Raw genomic sequence first — 17,156 nt, forward strand, 5'->3', positions numbered from 1 at the left:
CTATCAGATCTAGTCCCTTAAATTTATTTCTCACTTCCACTGTATAATCATAAGGGATTTTATTTAGGTCATACCTGAATGGTGTAGTGGTTTTCCCTACTTTCTTCAATTTAAGTCCGAATTTGGCAATAAGGCTTTCATGATCTGAGCCATAGTCAGTTCCTGGTCTTGTTTTTGCTGACTGTATAGAGCTTCTCCATCTCTGGCTGCAAAGAATATAACCAATCTGATTTCGGTGTTCGCCATCTGGTGATGTCAATGTGTAGAGTCTTCTCTTGTTTTGTTGGAAGAGGGTGTTTGCTATGACCAGTGCGTTCTCAGGTATAAATCTTACAAAAAATATATATGATCAACATGAGGAAATACAACAAAACTATGACTAAAGATACCAAAAAAGAACTAAAAAACTAGAGAGATATTCCATATTCAATGAAATGAAGAATCAATATTGTTAATATGCCAGTTTTTCCCAACTTGCTCTATAGATTCCATGCAATCCTAATCAAAATCCCAGCAACCTGTTTTGTGGAAATCAGTAAAATGATTCTCAAGTTTATATGGAGAGGCAAAAGACCCAAGATAGCCAACACAATATTAAAGGAGAAGAGCGAAGTCAGAGGACTGAAATAATCCATATTCAAGACTTAACATAAGCTACAGTAAATGTGGTATTGGCAAAAGAATAGATAAATAGATTAACAGAACCTGATACAGAGCCCCCAAATTCACATAAATACAGTCAACTGATCTTTGACAGGAAGTGAAGGCAACATAGCAGAGAAAGGGCAAACTTTTTAATATATAGTGTTGGAAAACCTAGACATTTCACATAAAAAAAAATGAATCTAGACATGCACCTTATACTCTTTCCAAGAATTAACTCAAAATTGATCACAGACCTAAATATAAAACACAAACTATAAAATTCCAAGAAGATAACATAGGGGAAAACCTAGATGACTTTGCATATGGTGATGACACTTTAGACACAACATCAAAGGCATGATCCATGAAAGAAATAATTGATAAGGTGCTGCTGCTGCTGCTGCTAAGTCGCTTCAGCCGTGTCCGACTCTGTGCAACCCCACAGACGGCAGCCCACCAGGCTCCGCCATCCCTGGGATTCTCTAGGCAAGAACACTGGAGTGGGTTGCCATTTCCTTCTCCAGTTGATAAGCCAGACTTCATTAAAGTTAAAAACTCCTCTGTAAAAGACACTTGAAAGAGAATGAGAAAATAAGCCATAGACTGGAAGAAAACACTTGCAAAAGACATCTATAATAAAGGACTGTTATCTGAAACATATGAAGAACTCATAAAAGTCAATCCAGTTAAAAAGTAGGCAAAAGACTTGAATAGACACCTCACCAAAGATATATATAAGTAGGCATATGAAAATATATTCAACATCCTATGTCACTTGGGAATTACTAATTAAAACAACAATAATATACCACTACACATCTATTACAATAGCCAATATCCAAAACACTGACAACATCAAATGCTGGCAAAGATGTGGAGCAATAGGAATTCTCATTCATTGTGGCTGGAATGCAAAGTATTAGAGCTACTTTGGCAAACAGTTTGGCAGTTTGTTTACAAAACTAAACATACTCTTACCATATAATCCAGAGATTGGACTCCTTGGCATCTACCCAAATGAATTGAAAATGTATGTCCACACAAATACCAGCATGCAGATGTTTATAGCAGCTTTATTCATAACTTCCAAAACCTAGAAGCAACCGAGACATCTTTCAACAAGTGAATGGATTAAATAAACTGCGGTTATATGCAGACAGTGGAATATTATTCAGTGCTAGAAAGAAATGAGATATCAAGCCAGGAAAATACAGGAAAAACTTAAGTGCCTAGTACTAAGAAGCCAATCTGCAAAGGCTACACACTGCATCATTCTGACTATATGACTTTCTAAAAAACGCAAAACTACGGAGGCAGTAAGATTAGTGGTTGTCAGGGGTTATGAAGGAAGAAAGGATGAACAGGCAGAACAAAGAGGATTTATGAGGGTAGTGAAACCGTTCTGTGTCATACTACAGTGATGGATATATATCATTAACAATTTTTCCAAACCCATAGAATGTACACCACCAAGGGTAAATCCTATGTTAAACTGTGGACTTTGGGCAATAGTGATGTGTCTTTGGAGGTTCACTGACTGAAACAAATAGTACCGCTATGGTGGGGAATGTCAATTGAAACACATAGTACCACTGCAGTGGGGGATGTCAATCTGAGAGGAAGCTGTATGTGTGGAGAGGGAAGGGAGTATACAGAACTCTCTGTGCTTTCTGCTCAATATTGCTGTGAACCTAACACTACTTGAAAATAGATTTTATTAGTTAAAAAAATAATACAAACCAATGAGCTTATTTTAACTGAAGTTTTACTTTCCTCAACAATGTGCTATACCACAATACAAACTATTTTACCATTTTGTAACTAATGATGTTTCACAATTACATTTTTAAATTTCTGCTCTTTACTTCCCTTTCATCATAAGCTGTCACTCAAATATCAGTGCAATTTCTCTAGGACTGTCTTCCATTCAACTTTTTCTGTTTCCCATAAAAGTAAAATAAAACAAAAAAGAATCAGACTTCCCCCATCTATTTATGAAGTACAGAGAATTTAAAAGGTGATAAATACAAAAGTAATTTGTCAACGTGATATTATACAAACTTTAAATACTCTTATTGGCAATTTATTAATATAGTATTACTCATCTCTTTACTCTCTGAATGTCACACTGAGTTCATACTCCTATTTATCAGATTCCTCGAAGGAGCATTCATCACCTGAATTTTTTCCTTTCTACTGGCAAAATAGGAAGTGTTTAGAAAACTGAGTATTCAATTTCTGCGGGTCTATAAGAAACTACTTTGCTTTTTCCTTTCAATCTGGAGTCAACCTCACAGCTCTTAAGCAAGCATCAACAATACTCCTTTATTTCTTAGTGAATATCTGATTTTGTTTAAAAGAATTTCCTTATCAAGAGAGCCAATTTACATACTGAAGTAAACAACTCAAAGAAAATTTCAGTATATGGAAACAAAGTTGGAAAAATGAAGAGATTTTTCTCCCAACATCAAAGATGGTTGAATGATTTGAAAAATATTGGCAGATTTTCTCAAATAAGACAAGCAACCATGTTTCTTCCTTTTTTCTTACAAGCTTGGAGGATCAAAACATGTTCGTGTTAAAAATCTAAGAGTTTTCCCACATCCATCTTGGAAGAAAGTAAATAACCATTGTTTACCAGAGGGCAAACAAAAAGCCAGAACTCTAAGCCCTTACCACCAGATAAGAGCTAACATAATTGTAGCAGATTCTGTCTGTGACCCACACATATACCTTAACAACTCAGCAATTCACACACACAGATCTGACTTCCAAATGTCAGCACCTGCATTTCTTTAAAGGCTTTCTCAGAACAGAACTGCCAAGGAATTGGAATTAACACAAATAGGAAGAGTCTTAACTCAATAACTGATGGCATTTCATGTACAAATAAATACTCCAGCTTCTTTGCCTCTCAAATGGTTAACTTAGGTGTGTATTTTACTCTGTTTCCCCAAGTTTCCCATGGGATATTAAGCTCCAGTTTTCCAAAACTATAAATCGCTTAACAAGACACTATATTGGCTGTCAAATCAGTGCGTTATTACATATAGGTACGTTATTATTTCATCTGATCATCTCCAAAACTCTTTAATGTACACCAAAACAAAAGGAATCTGATTCAGTGGGTTAAGGATAATCTAACCATTGCTCAGAGTCACAGAGCAAGCCATGATTATAACACAGTATATCCAGAACTCGTGCTCCTTCCACAAAGGAACAGAACATGGAGCGGGGGATTCCATTCAAATAGGATTATATCTCAAACCTACGAAGAAGTCCTGCTATCTTGATTTTCAAAGTAAACTTAACTCTAAAAAAGTGTTCAGTGCACACTAGTCTTATTAAAGTATATCAGTAATGTCATTATGAACTATATATATTTAAAATAACTGGTAATGGGCAATATGAGTACTTTCCAATTTCCTAAAACAATCATATTTCTTCACAGGTAAATTTCCTGATGACAGTGATGGAGTAAAGGAATTTGTTTTTCTTATACACACTATAAACTAAAAAACAAAAACAAATAAGACACTTATATAATTTAAGATTTTAAGAAAATATAATACATTTTATCAATTTTACTTATCAAAATTAAAATGTTATATATTAGAATCAGTTCAGTTCAGTTCAGTCACTCAGTCGTGTCCGACTCTGCGACCCCATGAATCACAGCACTCCAGGCCTCCCTGTCCATCACCAACTCCCGGAGTTCACTCAAACTCATGTCCATCGAGTCGGTGATGTCATCCAGCCATCTCATCCTCTGTCGTCCCCTTCTCCTCCTGCCCCCAATAATGACATTTAAATGTCCACATTTTGGCATATTTCATTTATTCATTCAACACACACTTATGCTGGTTCTAAACTGTATAAAATATATCTTGTGACTTGTTACTACAGACCAAGCAAAAAAGGAGGAAAAATCAAGTAAAGATAAACTTCAGAATGGAAGGAGAAAAGATAAAAAACAGAGAAATTTTACAGATTGCCAACCTCAATTTTTATAGCTTTACAACTACATATACAAATACAGAAAAATTCATTAATTCACTCAACAAACACCAAAAACTACTGAAAAGTCAACAATGCTAGGAACTGGGTATACAATGACAGAAAATAGTAGTACTTGCCTTAAGTTGCTTAAAATTAAGTTGTTTAGCAAAGGAAACTACCAAAACATCAAAAGGCTGAATATTGAATGGGGAAACATATTTGTAAATGATATGGCTGATGAAGGGTTAATACGCAAAATATACAAAGAACTCATACAACTCAACATCAAAAACAAAAAACTTGACTAAAAATTAAGCAGAGGATCTAAATAGACATTTTTCCAAAATAGACACAGATGGCCAACAGGTACATGAAAAAGAGCTCAACATCACTGCAAGTCAGAGATCTGCAAATCAAAACCACCATGAGCTATCACCTCACACCATTCAGTTCAGTTCAGTCGCTCAGTCATGTCCGACTCTTTGCAACCCCATGAATCGCAGCAAGCCAGGCCTCCCTGTCCACTGCCAACTCCCAGAGTTCAATCAGACTCACGTCCATCGAGTCCGTGATGCCATCCAGCCATCTCATCCTCTGTCATCCCCTTCTCCTCCCTGCCCCCAATCCCTCCCAGCATCAGAGTCTTTTCTAATGAGTCAACTCTTCGCATGAGGTGGCCAAAGTACTGGAGTTTCAGCTTTAGCATCATTCCTTCCAAAAAACACCCAGGACTGATCTCCATCATTAGAATGGTTATTATCAAAAAGATAAGAAATAACAAGTGCTGGCAGCATACAAAGAAAAAGGACCCCTGTGCACTGTTGGTAAGAATGTAAATTAGTGCAACCACTATGAAAAACAGTATGGAGGTTTCTCAAAAAATTAAAAATAGTACTACTATATGATCCAGTAATCCATTTCATGGTATTTATCCAAAGAAAACAAAACACTAACTCCAAAAGATAGGCACTCATATGTTCACTGAAGCATTGTTTACAATAGCCAAGGTATGGAAGCAACCTAAGTATCTAGCCATAAGTGAATGGGGAAAGAAGTTGGTTTATACACACACAAACGCAATGGTATATCATTCAGCCATAAAAAATTAAATCTTGCCCTATGCAACAATATGGATAAATCTAGAGGGAATTATATGTAAGTCAGGCAAATATCATATGACTTCAGTCAGGCAAATACCATATGGAATCTAGAACGGCAGGGTGTGGGGTGGTGGGGTAAAGAAGTGAAGGGGATTAACCTCCGTTTCTACAATAAATAAGGCATGGAGATGTACTACATAAGGAATATGGTTGGTAATATTGTAATAACTTCATATATGGACAGACGGTTGCTAGACTTTGTGATGATCACTTTAAAATGTATGTAAATGTCAAATCACTACACAACATACCTGAAACTAACATAATATTGTATATCAATTATATTTAAATAGTAAAAAATCCTGCCCATTACCTCTAACAACAAAAAAGTAAATAATCTACATTTACCTACTAAATATTAAAAACACAAAAAGTAAATAATCTACATTTACCTACTAAACATTAAAAACAAAAATAGTAAATAATCTACATTTACCTACTAAATATTAAACTGAACTAGTTCAAAAGCATTATAAACAGAAAATCTGATAAATTTCTGGGCTTTCTTCAGAACAAGTGTGCTTAATAATATAAGCATCACTGATATAATGTTGACAAAGCTGCATGGTTCAATAGAAAGTCCAGCGGTTTAAAGTTTCATATACATGGGAGAAGCCTAGCTCCATCATAATTGGTTTTTTTACCATAGGCAAGTCATTTATTAAGTGAAATAAAGATAACAAAAATTACCTCCCATGGTTGTTGAAAGGATTAAATAATATGTCAAATGTAAAGTAAATAGTACAATGCCAGTTAAAAAAAACATGTCCTCAATAACTATTAGCTCTCACTTTCAAATACTTTTCAAATATCATGAAAACAGAACACCAAAAGCCTAGAATGGTCACTGTTTAATATTTTACTCTTAGCTAGAAAAATTAATACATTGACTTTCTATTTACTAGTAAAGATTAATGTATTTGCTCCCCTGGTAGCTCAGATAGTAAAAAATCTGCCTGCAATACGGGAGACCTAGGTTCAATCTCTGAGTTAGGAAGACCCCCTGGAGAAGGAAATGGCAACCCACTCCAGTATTCTTGCCTGGAAAATCCCATAGACAGAGGAGCCTGAAGGGTTACAGTCCATGGGGTCGCGAAGAGTCGGACACAACTGAGCGACTAGCGTGTGCGCGTGCACACACACACACACACACACGCACACACACATTAATGTATTCAGCTTCTAATTCTCTAATAATCCTTATTTATCTTTGAGAATTTGATAAAAATGATGAACTTCTTCCTCCCCAAATACCACACAGTATTTTGCATCAATTTAGGGACATTAACAGGTTCTATGAAAGCTAGATTAAAAACTACATCTAGCTGTTTAAAATAAAACTAAACCAAATTGAATAAAATTAAAAATTCAGTTCTTCAGTTGTACTGGCCACATTTCAAGTACACAATAGCCACAGGGGGCTAGTTGCTACTGGATACACAGATATAAAACATTTCCATCATCCCAGAAACTACCAGACCTGTTCTGGAGTACTGAAATAGTATGATGAGTAAAACTACTTTTCTTTAAGCTTGTTTTGTTTCATAAAATATCTAGATACCACTCTTTGTGGCAGATTCCCAAGAGGGTAGAAGCTGTGAATATTTTGCCTACAAACTAGGGTCCAGCAAATAAGAAGCATTGAATAGGTATCTAATAGATGACATTATAATTTCGATTATATTAATCGAGCAAAAATTGACTAAGCTGGCCAAGACCAGAACTGACAGCTGTGAATGCTGCTGCTAAGTCACTTCAGTCGTGTCCAACTCTGTGCAACCCCATAGACGGCACCCCACCAGGCTCCCCCGTCCCTGAGATTCTCCGGGCAAGAACACTGGAGTGGGCTGCCATTTCCTTCTCCAATGCAGGAAAGTGAAAAGTGAAAGTGAAGTCGCTCAGTTGTGTCCAACCCTCAGCGACCCCATGGACTGCAGCCTACCAGGCTCCTCCGTCCATGGGATTTTCCAGGCAAGAGTCCTGGAGTGGGGTGCCATTGCCTTCTCCGGACAGCTGTGAATATGAGTCTGTAAATAGCTAAATTTTTTTCTAAGTAGCAGGTCAGCTTATATGTACTACCAACTGACTCCTGAAGCCAATGAGGGTCCCTATGCTGACTTTAAGTGTTTTGAACCATACATTCTGGCTAGGTTACTTGAGCAAAATTTTAAGAGCTGTCCATATCCTATTCCATTGAAGAACAGAAAAAACACATACTTACAGTTAATTATTTTTCATTATTCCTATAAGGGTTTTTCCTAGATCGAGCAATTGGGTAACTTATTTTTAAATAGTATGTATATATTCACACAGTCATTTTTAACAAATGAAACATTTTTAAAGTTCACCAAAGTTTTATAACTTAGAGTTTATGGCATTAAGATTTTAGAAAATTGCTTTCCTTTTAACATATCTTGAAATCAAGAAAAAGTTGCTGCTATAAACAGAACAGTAAAAGGTCTAATAATAATTTTGCACTTACACTGATACATTTTTTCTAACGGTATATTCATCCAAATCGTCATCAGAGCTGCTATCAGTTGCATCAGAATCCAGACCCTCTTCAACATGAGACAACAGCCCTGTGGCAGACAGTGCAAATCTTTGGATTTCTGCAGCTGTACACCGTGCAAAGCCATTTTTTGTGTCATTCCACAATTTAGTCTCTGCAGTCAATATGTTGATGTCTGGCTTAATTTCAGTGCATTTAGGTAAACTGTTATCCAAAATTGTGGTAGGTTCATGAAAAATCTTTACTTTGGGGAACTGATGTTTCATAGAAAATTTCATTTGTTGACCATAGTGCTTAACAACATGCTTTGCCAGGAGCATCTGCAAATGTTTCTGAGTTCTTCTAGCCTGGCTAAGTAAAATTTTCTGTTTACTTACACACTGAAGTAAACGAGCATTCACTTCCTCCTCCTTTTCAGCAGCTGAGGAGCTAATAGGCACATACGAGTGGTCAGGTCCAATTTTGTTTTGAGCACGGTGCAATAAACCCTTTTTAATCTCACCACCACTAACTTTATCCAAAAGTGCATTCTTTTGGTACCATTTACAGTTTTTCAGTTGTACTTTATCTACATTAGTGTCTTTGGTTACATTTGAATCCAAAATAATTTGTACATCTGCCACGCATGGGCTTGTGGTATCTGACAGACGTTCCTTTTTGATGAACTCTTCAGAATGAGAATGACAAATTTTACTGAGCTGAATATTGCCGCCATTACACAGTATGTTTTTCAGCTTATTGCAGCTGGGTTCCCCTAATTTCTTTTGTTTATAATTCTCATTGTATTTATTTAACGTAGTGTTAGAACTCATTAAAAGAACTGTCTGGTAATGTTTTGAAGACTGAGGGGAGCCAAAATGTTTTAAATTCACAAAATTAGTGTTAAGAGTAGGTTCAGGAGTTGGAAATCCCAGCATCTGAGAGAAAGTGTCTCCTTTTAGCTTTTCATCTACAGTTCTTGGACTTTCCATGCACAGCATCTTGTCTGATTCCATGGTACTCGGTAAAGATGAAAAGCAGATACCCTTTGTTGCTGCCTCCCTCAGAGCCGGGGTCATGGCGAATCCTGCAGATAATTACTGGAAACCTAAAATAATGTAAAAATAAAAGATCAAATATCAAGAAAGAAGTTTTATGCTTATACTGTTACCAAGGGCAACACTTTCAATGTCTCTGGTTAAAAAGTGAATGGAACCAAACTCTCCCTTAATTTGCCAACTCCTAACATTATCTCTGCTCTTTGCTAGTTCATAAGGAATTTAATAAGGATTCTTCTTCACTCTAATTATAGGCCTACTACCCAAAACTTCAATGAGAGATGTTTTGTACCTAGCACATAAAAGACAAATATTTGTGAATGCAATTATATCTCAAGAGTTCTGTTTTTTGACAATGATTATGATAGTCAAAAGAAAAAAAAAATCCATCCTGGGATTCATACTTGAAAATGTGACTTGATCCCACATTTCCAAACAAAAATATAATTTTTATAAAATGTAACCGCTCAAAATTTTCATTTCTCAATTTAAACTTCACAATTTGAACAGTACTAATAACTAAAACACAGAACTGAACTACAAACAAAAAAGTATATAACTGGAAATTCCCTGGTGGTCCAGTGGTTAGAACTTGGTGTTTTCACTGCCAGGGCCTGGGTTCAGTCTCTGCTCAGGGAATTAAGATCCTGCAAGCCTCGTGGCACAGCCAAAAAAACAAAAAAAGTATATTATTTCACAGGTGCTAAAAAATAATGTGGTACTGAAAACTAGCCTGATCCACAATGTGAACATTTTTTTTCTAAAAAAACTCTGCAATCATTATTTTCTTTTCACAAATGGATATTCATCAGTTATCATTATAGAAGTTCTTACTCCTGCCTGAAAACATAGTGGGGAATATAACAGATGACACTAAAGATTAATCCCATAATCAAACAAATTTCATATTATTTTATCAAAGGAAAAAGTATAAAATTACATATTCTGACATAAAAAAGGTAATTTAGTACTATTAAAAATTATGAAGATTTAAGAGTTAGTGAAAACATTTTATATCATTAACAATCACACATTTTCGAAGATACTTTGGAACTATAACACTATAATTTCTGTCTCAAAGCACATGACAGTTAGTAGCCATTTAAATAGCCAAATTCACATAAGCTAAGTCCCCGGACTTAGCTGTAACTCTAGATCCTTCATTCTTGTTTAAAAACACAAAACCAAAATCATATTCTTTGCAAAGACTAACAAGAATTATCAAAAGGAAAAAAAAGGGACAAAATGTCTATGAAATTAGAATAAAAACTTATACACAGGGTTAAAAGTGACAGACTAGAAGAAGATATTTGCAACATATATCAACAAAGGATTAGTATCCAGAATATATAAAGAACTCCTAGAAATGAGCAAAAGTTACAACAGTCAGATACTTCAGAGATGATGACGTCCAAATGGTCATTAAACATATACTCAATTGTAACGGTAATAAAGGAAATGTGGGTTAATAAGGCAAGAGATGAGTTTTCTAATCAAATTGAAAAGAGAGTTTTAAGTCTGAAAATATCACTTACCATGGGAATGTGGGTAAATAAGACTTCTCACGTCTATCTGAACGATAATTTGATGCTAATTTGACAATAATGTGGAAAGGTACACAAGAGATCAGTGTTTGTATGAGAAAACCACTCCTTCAAAGTGACCTACATATCTTAACAGTAAGAGAATGGATATTAAACATGACGGAATGCCAGATAGTGGTTAAAGAGTGAATGACCTAGATCTATATGCATCAATATGGACAAACCTCAAAAACAAAATAACTTTTTAAAAAATGGTGCAGAATATATATACTGTGGTGCAGTGGTGGTGGTTTAATCACTCAGTTGTGTCCAACTCTTTGTGAGCCAATGGACTGTAGCCCATGGGCTCCTCTGTCCATGGGATTCTTCAGGCAAGAATACTGGAGTGGTTGCCATTTCCTTCTCCAGGGGGATCTTCCCGACCCAGGGATTGAACCCAAGTCTCTTGCATTGCAGGCAGGTTCTTTATCGACTGAGCTATGAGAGAAGCCCATGCTACGGTACCATATAAATAAAATACAAACACAAAACCATACCATATTTATGTATATAAGTGTGTGTTTAAATGTTTACAAGAACAAAAGAGGAACTGGAAAAATACTCACCAAAGCTGTAACAGTAGTCAGGTAAGTTGCATGAAACAGAACTAACTATTTTTGTTGAATTTTAACTATAGTATTTTATTACTTAGGGGAAAAAGATTCAATGAAAAATGAACAAATGTTAATGGTTGTTAATACTCAGATAAAAATATTTGCCTTTTTTATATTTTACTGTTCAATGTCTCAAAAAATAAAGAGATTTCTGTATAATTTTGTATCAAAATTTATATACTTTTATATGTCTCAAAAGATGCCATCCAACTATTTATAAAAGATTTTCAATTTTTAAAAATGCAAAACAAATAGGAAAAAAATAACCAGATATTGGGTTTTCTTTCGAAAAATATATTTTGCACTTTTATGAAAAACAGGAAAATATTTAAAAAGCTAGCACTGGGAAATTTTTTTTTAAGATTCAATCTATCACTTAATGCAATGACCATAACTTCTAATTTATACATATCAACAATTGTGTGTAGATAACTATATTGCTCTCTGAGGGAAACTGCCCTAATCATAGTTCTCTCTGAGGTAGTTATACTCAAAAGATACTATACTCTATCCCCTACTTACCCACATTTTCTCCTTAGAAATTTGAAAAGGGTGTGAAGTATGTAATCAAAGTGGAGGGCAGCAGGAACAGGGGTGAAATAATGAGAAGCAGTGGATTTCTTATGCCCTGGATAAACCAGAGATAAGGGAAAACTAAAACTAAGCAGAAAGAGATACACAGATTATTAGATAAGAACTAGAGTTGATAGAAAAAAGAGAAAACAAAGAAATGTGGACATTGAGAGTGGCTGAGAAACATTTATCTTAGAGAACCAGAATAAAGCATATACACAAAAAACTCGTAAGATCTCTAGGGCTTACTTGGTATATTAGGCAGCTTCTAAAATGATCTTAACAATCCCAGTTTCCTGGTATTCATGTCTTTGTGTAATCCTTTCTTCTTGAGTGTGGAGTGGATTTATTGACTTCAGTGTGGACTGGATTTAGTGACATTCTTTTCTAGCAAATAGAATGTAAAAGAGATCATGGGATGCCACTTTTAAAATTAGGTTACAAGAGACCATGGCTTCCATCTCATCACCCCCTCACTCACTAAAGAATATCAACTGCCATGCTGTGAGCTGAAAGACTCTCATGGCAAAGAACTACTGACTTCAGCCAATAGACCACAATGACCTAAAGCCTGTCAACAGTCATGCCCTGATCTGAGAAGCAGATCCATCCTCATTCCAGCCTTCAGATGCCTGTAGCGCTAACACCTTGACAGCAGCCTTGTGAGAAACTTCGAGCTAGAGGCACTCAGCGAAGCCAAGCCTAGATTCTTGACCCACAGAAACTATGAAATAGATGTTTTAAACCATAAAATTATGGATTAATGTTACATGCTATGTGCTACATTAGTTCAGTCGCTCAATCGTATCCAACTCTTTGCGATCCCATGGACTGCAGCATGCCAGGCCTCCCTGTCCATCACCAACTCCCGGAGTTTACTCAAACTCATGTCCATTGAGTTGGTGATGCCATCCAACCATCTCATCCTCTGTTGTCCCCTTCTCCTCCTGACTTCAATCTTTCCCAGCAACAGGGTCTTTCAAAAGAGTCAGTTCTTTGCATCAGGTGGCCAAACTATTGGAGTTTCAGCTTCAACATGTCCTTCCAATGAATATTCAAGACTGATTTCCTTTAGGATGGACTGGCTGGATCTCCTTGAAGTCCCAGGGACTCTCAAGAGTCTTCTCCAACACCACACTTCAAAAGCATCAATTCTTTGGCACTCAGATTTCTTCATAGTCCAGCTCTCACATCCATAAATGACCACTGGAAAAACCATAACCTTAACTAATGGAACTTTGTTGGCAAAGAAATGTCTCTGCTTTTTAATATGCTATCTAGGTTGGTTATGACTTTCCTTCCAAGGAGTAAGCATCTTTTAATTTCATGGCTACAGTCACCATCTGCAGTGATTTTGGACCCACAAAAATAAAGTCAGCCACTGTTTCCACTGTTTCTCCATCTATTGGCCATGAAGTGATGGGACCAGAGGCCATGATCTTTGTTTTCTGAATGTTAAGCTTTAAGCCAACTTTTTCATTCTCCTCTTTCACTTTCATCAAGAGGCTCTTTAGTTCTCCACTTTCTGCCATAAGGGTGGTGTCATCGATATGTTACTGATACTTCTCCCGGCAATCTTGATTCCAGCTTGTGCTTCATCCAGCCTGGCATTTCTCATGATGTACTCTGCATATAAGTTAAATAAGCACAGTGACAAAATACAGCCTTGATGTACTCCTTTTCCTATTTGGAACCAGTCTGTTGTTCCATATCCAGTTCTAACCGTTGCTTCCTGACCTGCATACAGATTTCTCAAGAGGTAGGTCAGGTGGTCTGATATTCTCATCTCTTTCAGAATTTTCCAATTTAGCGTGATCCACACAGTCAAAGGCTTTGGCATAGTCAATAAAGCAGAAATACATGCATTTCTGGAGCTCTCTTGCTTTTTTGATGATTCAGAGGATGTTGGCAATTTGATCTCTGGTTCTTCTACCTTTTCTAAATCCAGCTTGAACATCTGGAAATTCATAGAACACGAATTGCTTAAGCCTGGTTTGGAGAATTTTATGCATTACTTTGCTAGCGTCTGAGATGAGTGCAACTGTGTGGTAGTTTGAGCATTCTTTGGCATTGCCTTTCTTTGGGATTGGAATGAAAACTGACCTTTTACCGTCTTGTGGCCAAATTTGCTGGCATATTGAGTGCAGCACTTTCACAGCATCATCTTTTAGGATTTGAAATAGCTCTACTGGAATTCCATCACCTCCACTAGCTTTGTTCATAGTGAGGCTTCCTAAGGCCCACTTGACTTCACATTCCAGGATGTCAGACTCTAGGTGAGTGATCACACCATCGTGATTATCTGAGTCATGAAGATCTTTTTTGTGCAGTTCTTCTGTGTATTCTTGCCACCGCTTCTTCATATCTTCTTCTTCTGTTAGGTCCATACCATTTCTGCCCTTTATTGAGCCTATCTGTGCATGAAATGTTTCCTTGGTATCTCTAATTTTTTGAAGAGATCTCTAATTTTCCCATTATATTGTTTTCCTCTATTTCTTTTCATTGATCACTGAGGAAGGCTTTCTTATCTCTCCTGGCTATTCTTTTGAACTCTGCATTCAAATGGGTGTATCTTTCCTTTTCTCCTTTGCTTTTGGCTTCTCTTCTTTTCACAGCTATTTGTAAGGCCGCCTCAGACAGCCATTTTGCTTTTTTGCTTTTATTTTTCTTGGAGATGGTCTTGATCCCTGTCTCCTGTACAATGTCATGACACTCTATCCATAGTTCATCAGGCACTCTATCAGATCTAGTCCCTTAAATCTATTTCTCACTTCCACTGTATAATCATTAGGGGTTTGATTTAGGTCATACCAGAATGGTTTAGTGGTTTACCCTACTTTCTTCAACTTAATTCTGAATTTGGCAATAAGGAGTTCATGATCTGAGCCACAGTCAGCTCCCAGTCTTGTTTTTGCTGACTCTATAGAGCTTCTCCATCTTTGGCTGCAAAGAATATAATCAATCTGATTTCAGTGTTGACTGTCTGGTGATGTCCATGTGTAGAGTCTTCTCTTGTGTTGTTGGAAGAGGGTGCTTGCTATGACCAGTGTATTCTCTTGGCAAAACTCTATTAGTCTTTGCCCTGCTTCATTCTGTACTCCAAGGCCAAATTTGACTGTTACTCCAGGTGTTTCTTGACTTCCTACTTTTGCATTCCAGTCCCCTATAATGAAAAGGACATCTTTTTGGGTGTTAGTTCTAGAAGGTCTTGTAGGTCTTCATAGAACCTTTCAACTTCAGTTTCTTCAATATTACCGGTCCAGGCATAGACTTGGATTACCATGATTTTGAATGGTTTGCCTTGGAAATGAACAGAGATCATACTGTCGTTTTTGAGATTGCATCCAAGTACTGCATTTTGGACCCTTTTGTTGACTATGATGGCTACTCCATATCTTCTAAGGGATTCTTGCCCACAGTAGTAGATATAATGGTCATCTGAGTTAAATTCACCCATTCCAGTCCATTTTAGTTCACTGATTCCTAAAATGTCGACATTCGCTCTTGCTATCTCCCGTTTGACCATTTCCAATTTGCCTTGATTCGTGGACCTAACATTCTGGGTTCCTATGCAATATTGCTCTTTACAGCATCAGAACTTGCTTCCATCACCAGTCACATCCACAACTGGGTGTTGTTTTTGTTTTGGCTCCATCTCTTTGGCGTGCTACTAAGCAATATGTAATTAATGCACTGGGGTTTAAAGATTTGGGGATTTTGGACTCTGGAAGGTCTAGCCATATCAGCCATATCACAGTTCCTGTTCTAGTATTTCCATTAAGTTTTTCTGTATTCTATCCTCAAGTGAATCCTTATTAATAAAACAAAAACAAAACACCAAAACCCTAGCCTGAAAGTCTCTCTACTTTGCAACCAAAGAACTTCACAAAAATGTCTGTGTCCTATAATTTAAAAAGGTTAAACTATGTTCATGTAGTTTTAGTGTAAGACATAAATCCATTTATTCCAACTTTTTAATTAAACATATAATCATTATGCCTAATGTTTACTAACTGAGCATTCTAAACTCTACCACTTCTAACTACCTCCACATGACATAAGCAACTACACTTATTACTAACATTTCAACTGCTTGAACTTTTCACTATTTTGTTAACTACTCTGTTTTCAACATGCAAAAGTATCTGAGATATAGCAAATAATAAATATTTGGTAAAAAAAAAAAAAGTGGTTGCCATTACACTTAAAATCCAAACTTGTTCTTATTATGGCCTACAAAGTTCTTCACTATCAAGTCCCTGACTACTTCGCCTCCTAGTAACTTTCTCCACAGGTTGCTACATTCCATAAACACTGGCCTCTGTGCTATTCTTGAAACACACCAAACAAGTCCTTGCTTCAGAGACTTCATATTTGCCATTCTCTCAGTCTGGAACAATTTTCCACATATAAGATAGCTGGCTCCCTCACTTCATTCATGTTTCTGCTCTAAAGTCACCTCCTCAGAGAGTCCTACCTTAACTACTTATTTAAAATAGCCCTAGCACCTCATTTCATGATTCTCCATTCCCCTACACTGTTACATTGAGCCTCAGAACACTAATATCAGAACCTGACACTATATTACATTCTAGGAAATAATATAATTCAAGGGAAGAACTCAGTTTTGTTCAATGTTCTAATCTGCAGCACTTAAAACAATGTCTGGTACATAATAATTGTCAGATATTTGTTGGCTGAATAAACAGTCATAATTTTTAAAGGTATTCCAGAACTTATGTAGTAACAGCATCTATTTCAGTTATCATTTTTAAAATAAAATTAATCATTGAAATCTACCATATCAAAAGACTAAAGAAAAGAATTAAAAGCATTTGACAAAATCTAGTGTCTGTTCATCAGAGAAGGCAATGGCAATCCACTCCAGTACTCTCGCCTGGAAAATCCCATGGACGGAGGAGCCTGGTTGGCTGCAGTCCATGGGGTTGCTAAGAGTCAGACATGACTGAGTAACTTCACTTTCACTTTTCACTTTCACGATTGGAGAAGGAAATTGCAACCCACTCCAGTAT

At 36.4% G+C, this 17,156-nt stretch overlaps 1 protein-coding gene across 1 annotated transcript in view; it reads right to left on the minus strand.

Annotated features, from left to right (window-relative positions):
* KANSL1L (KAT8 regulatory NSL complex subunit 1 like) overlaps positions 1-9,374 on the minus strand; it is a 110,623-nt gene extending 101,249 nt beyond the window's left edge. The window contains exon 1 of the mRNA XM_052664366.1: positions 8,287-9,374. Coding sequence (XP_052520326.1) covers positions 8,287-9,374 — 1,088 coding nt within the window. The remainder of the gene's footprint in view (positions 1-8,286) is intronic.
* Between the last annotated feature and the right edge of the window lie 7,782 nt (positions 9,375-17,156).

Source organism: Budorcas taxicolor, chromosome 2 (genome assembly GCF_023091745.1).
Source record: "Budorcas taxicolor isolate Tak-1 chromosome 2, Takin1.1, whole genome shotgun sequence".
NCBI classification, from domain to species: Eukaryota; Metazoa; Chordata; class Mammalia; order Artiodactyla; family Bovidae; genus Budorcas; species Budorcas taxicolor.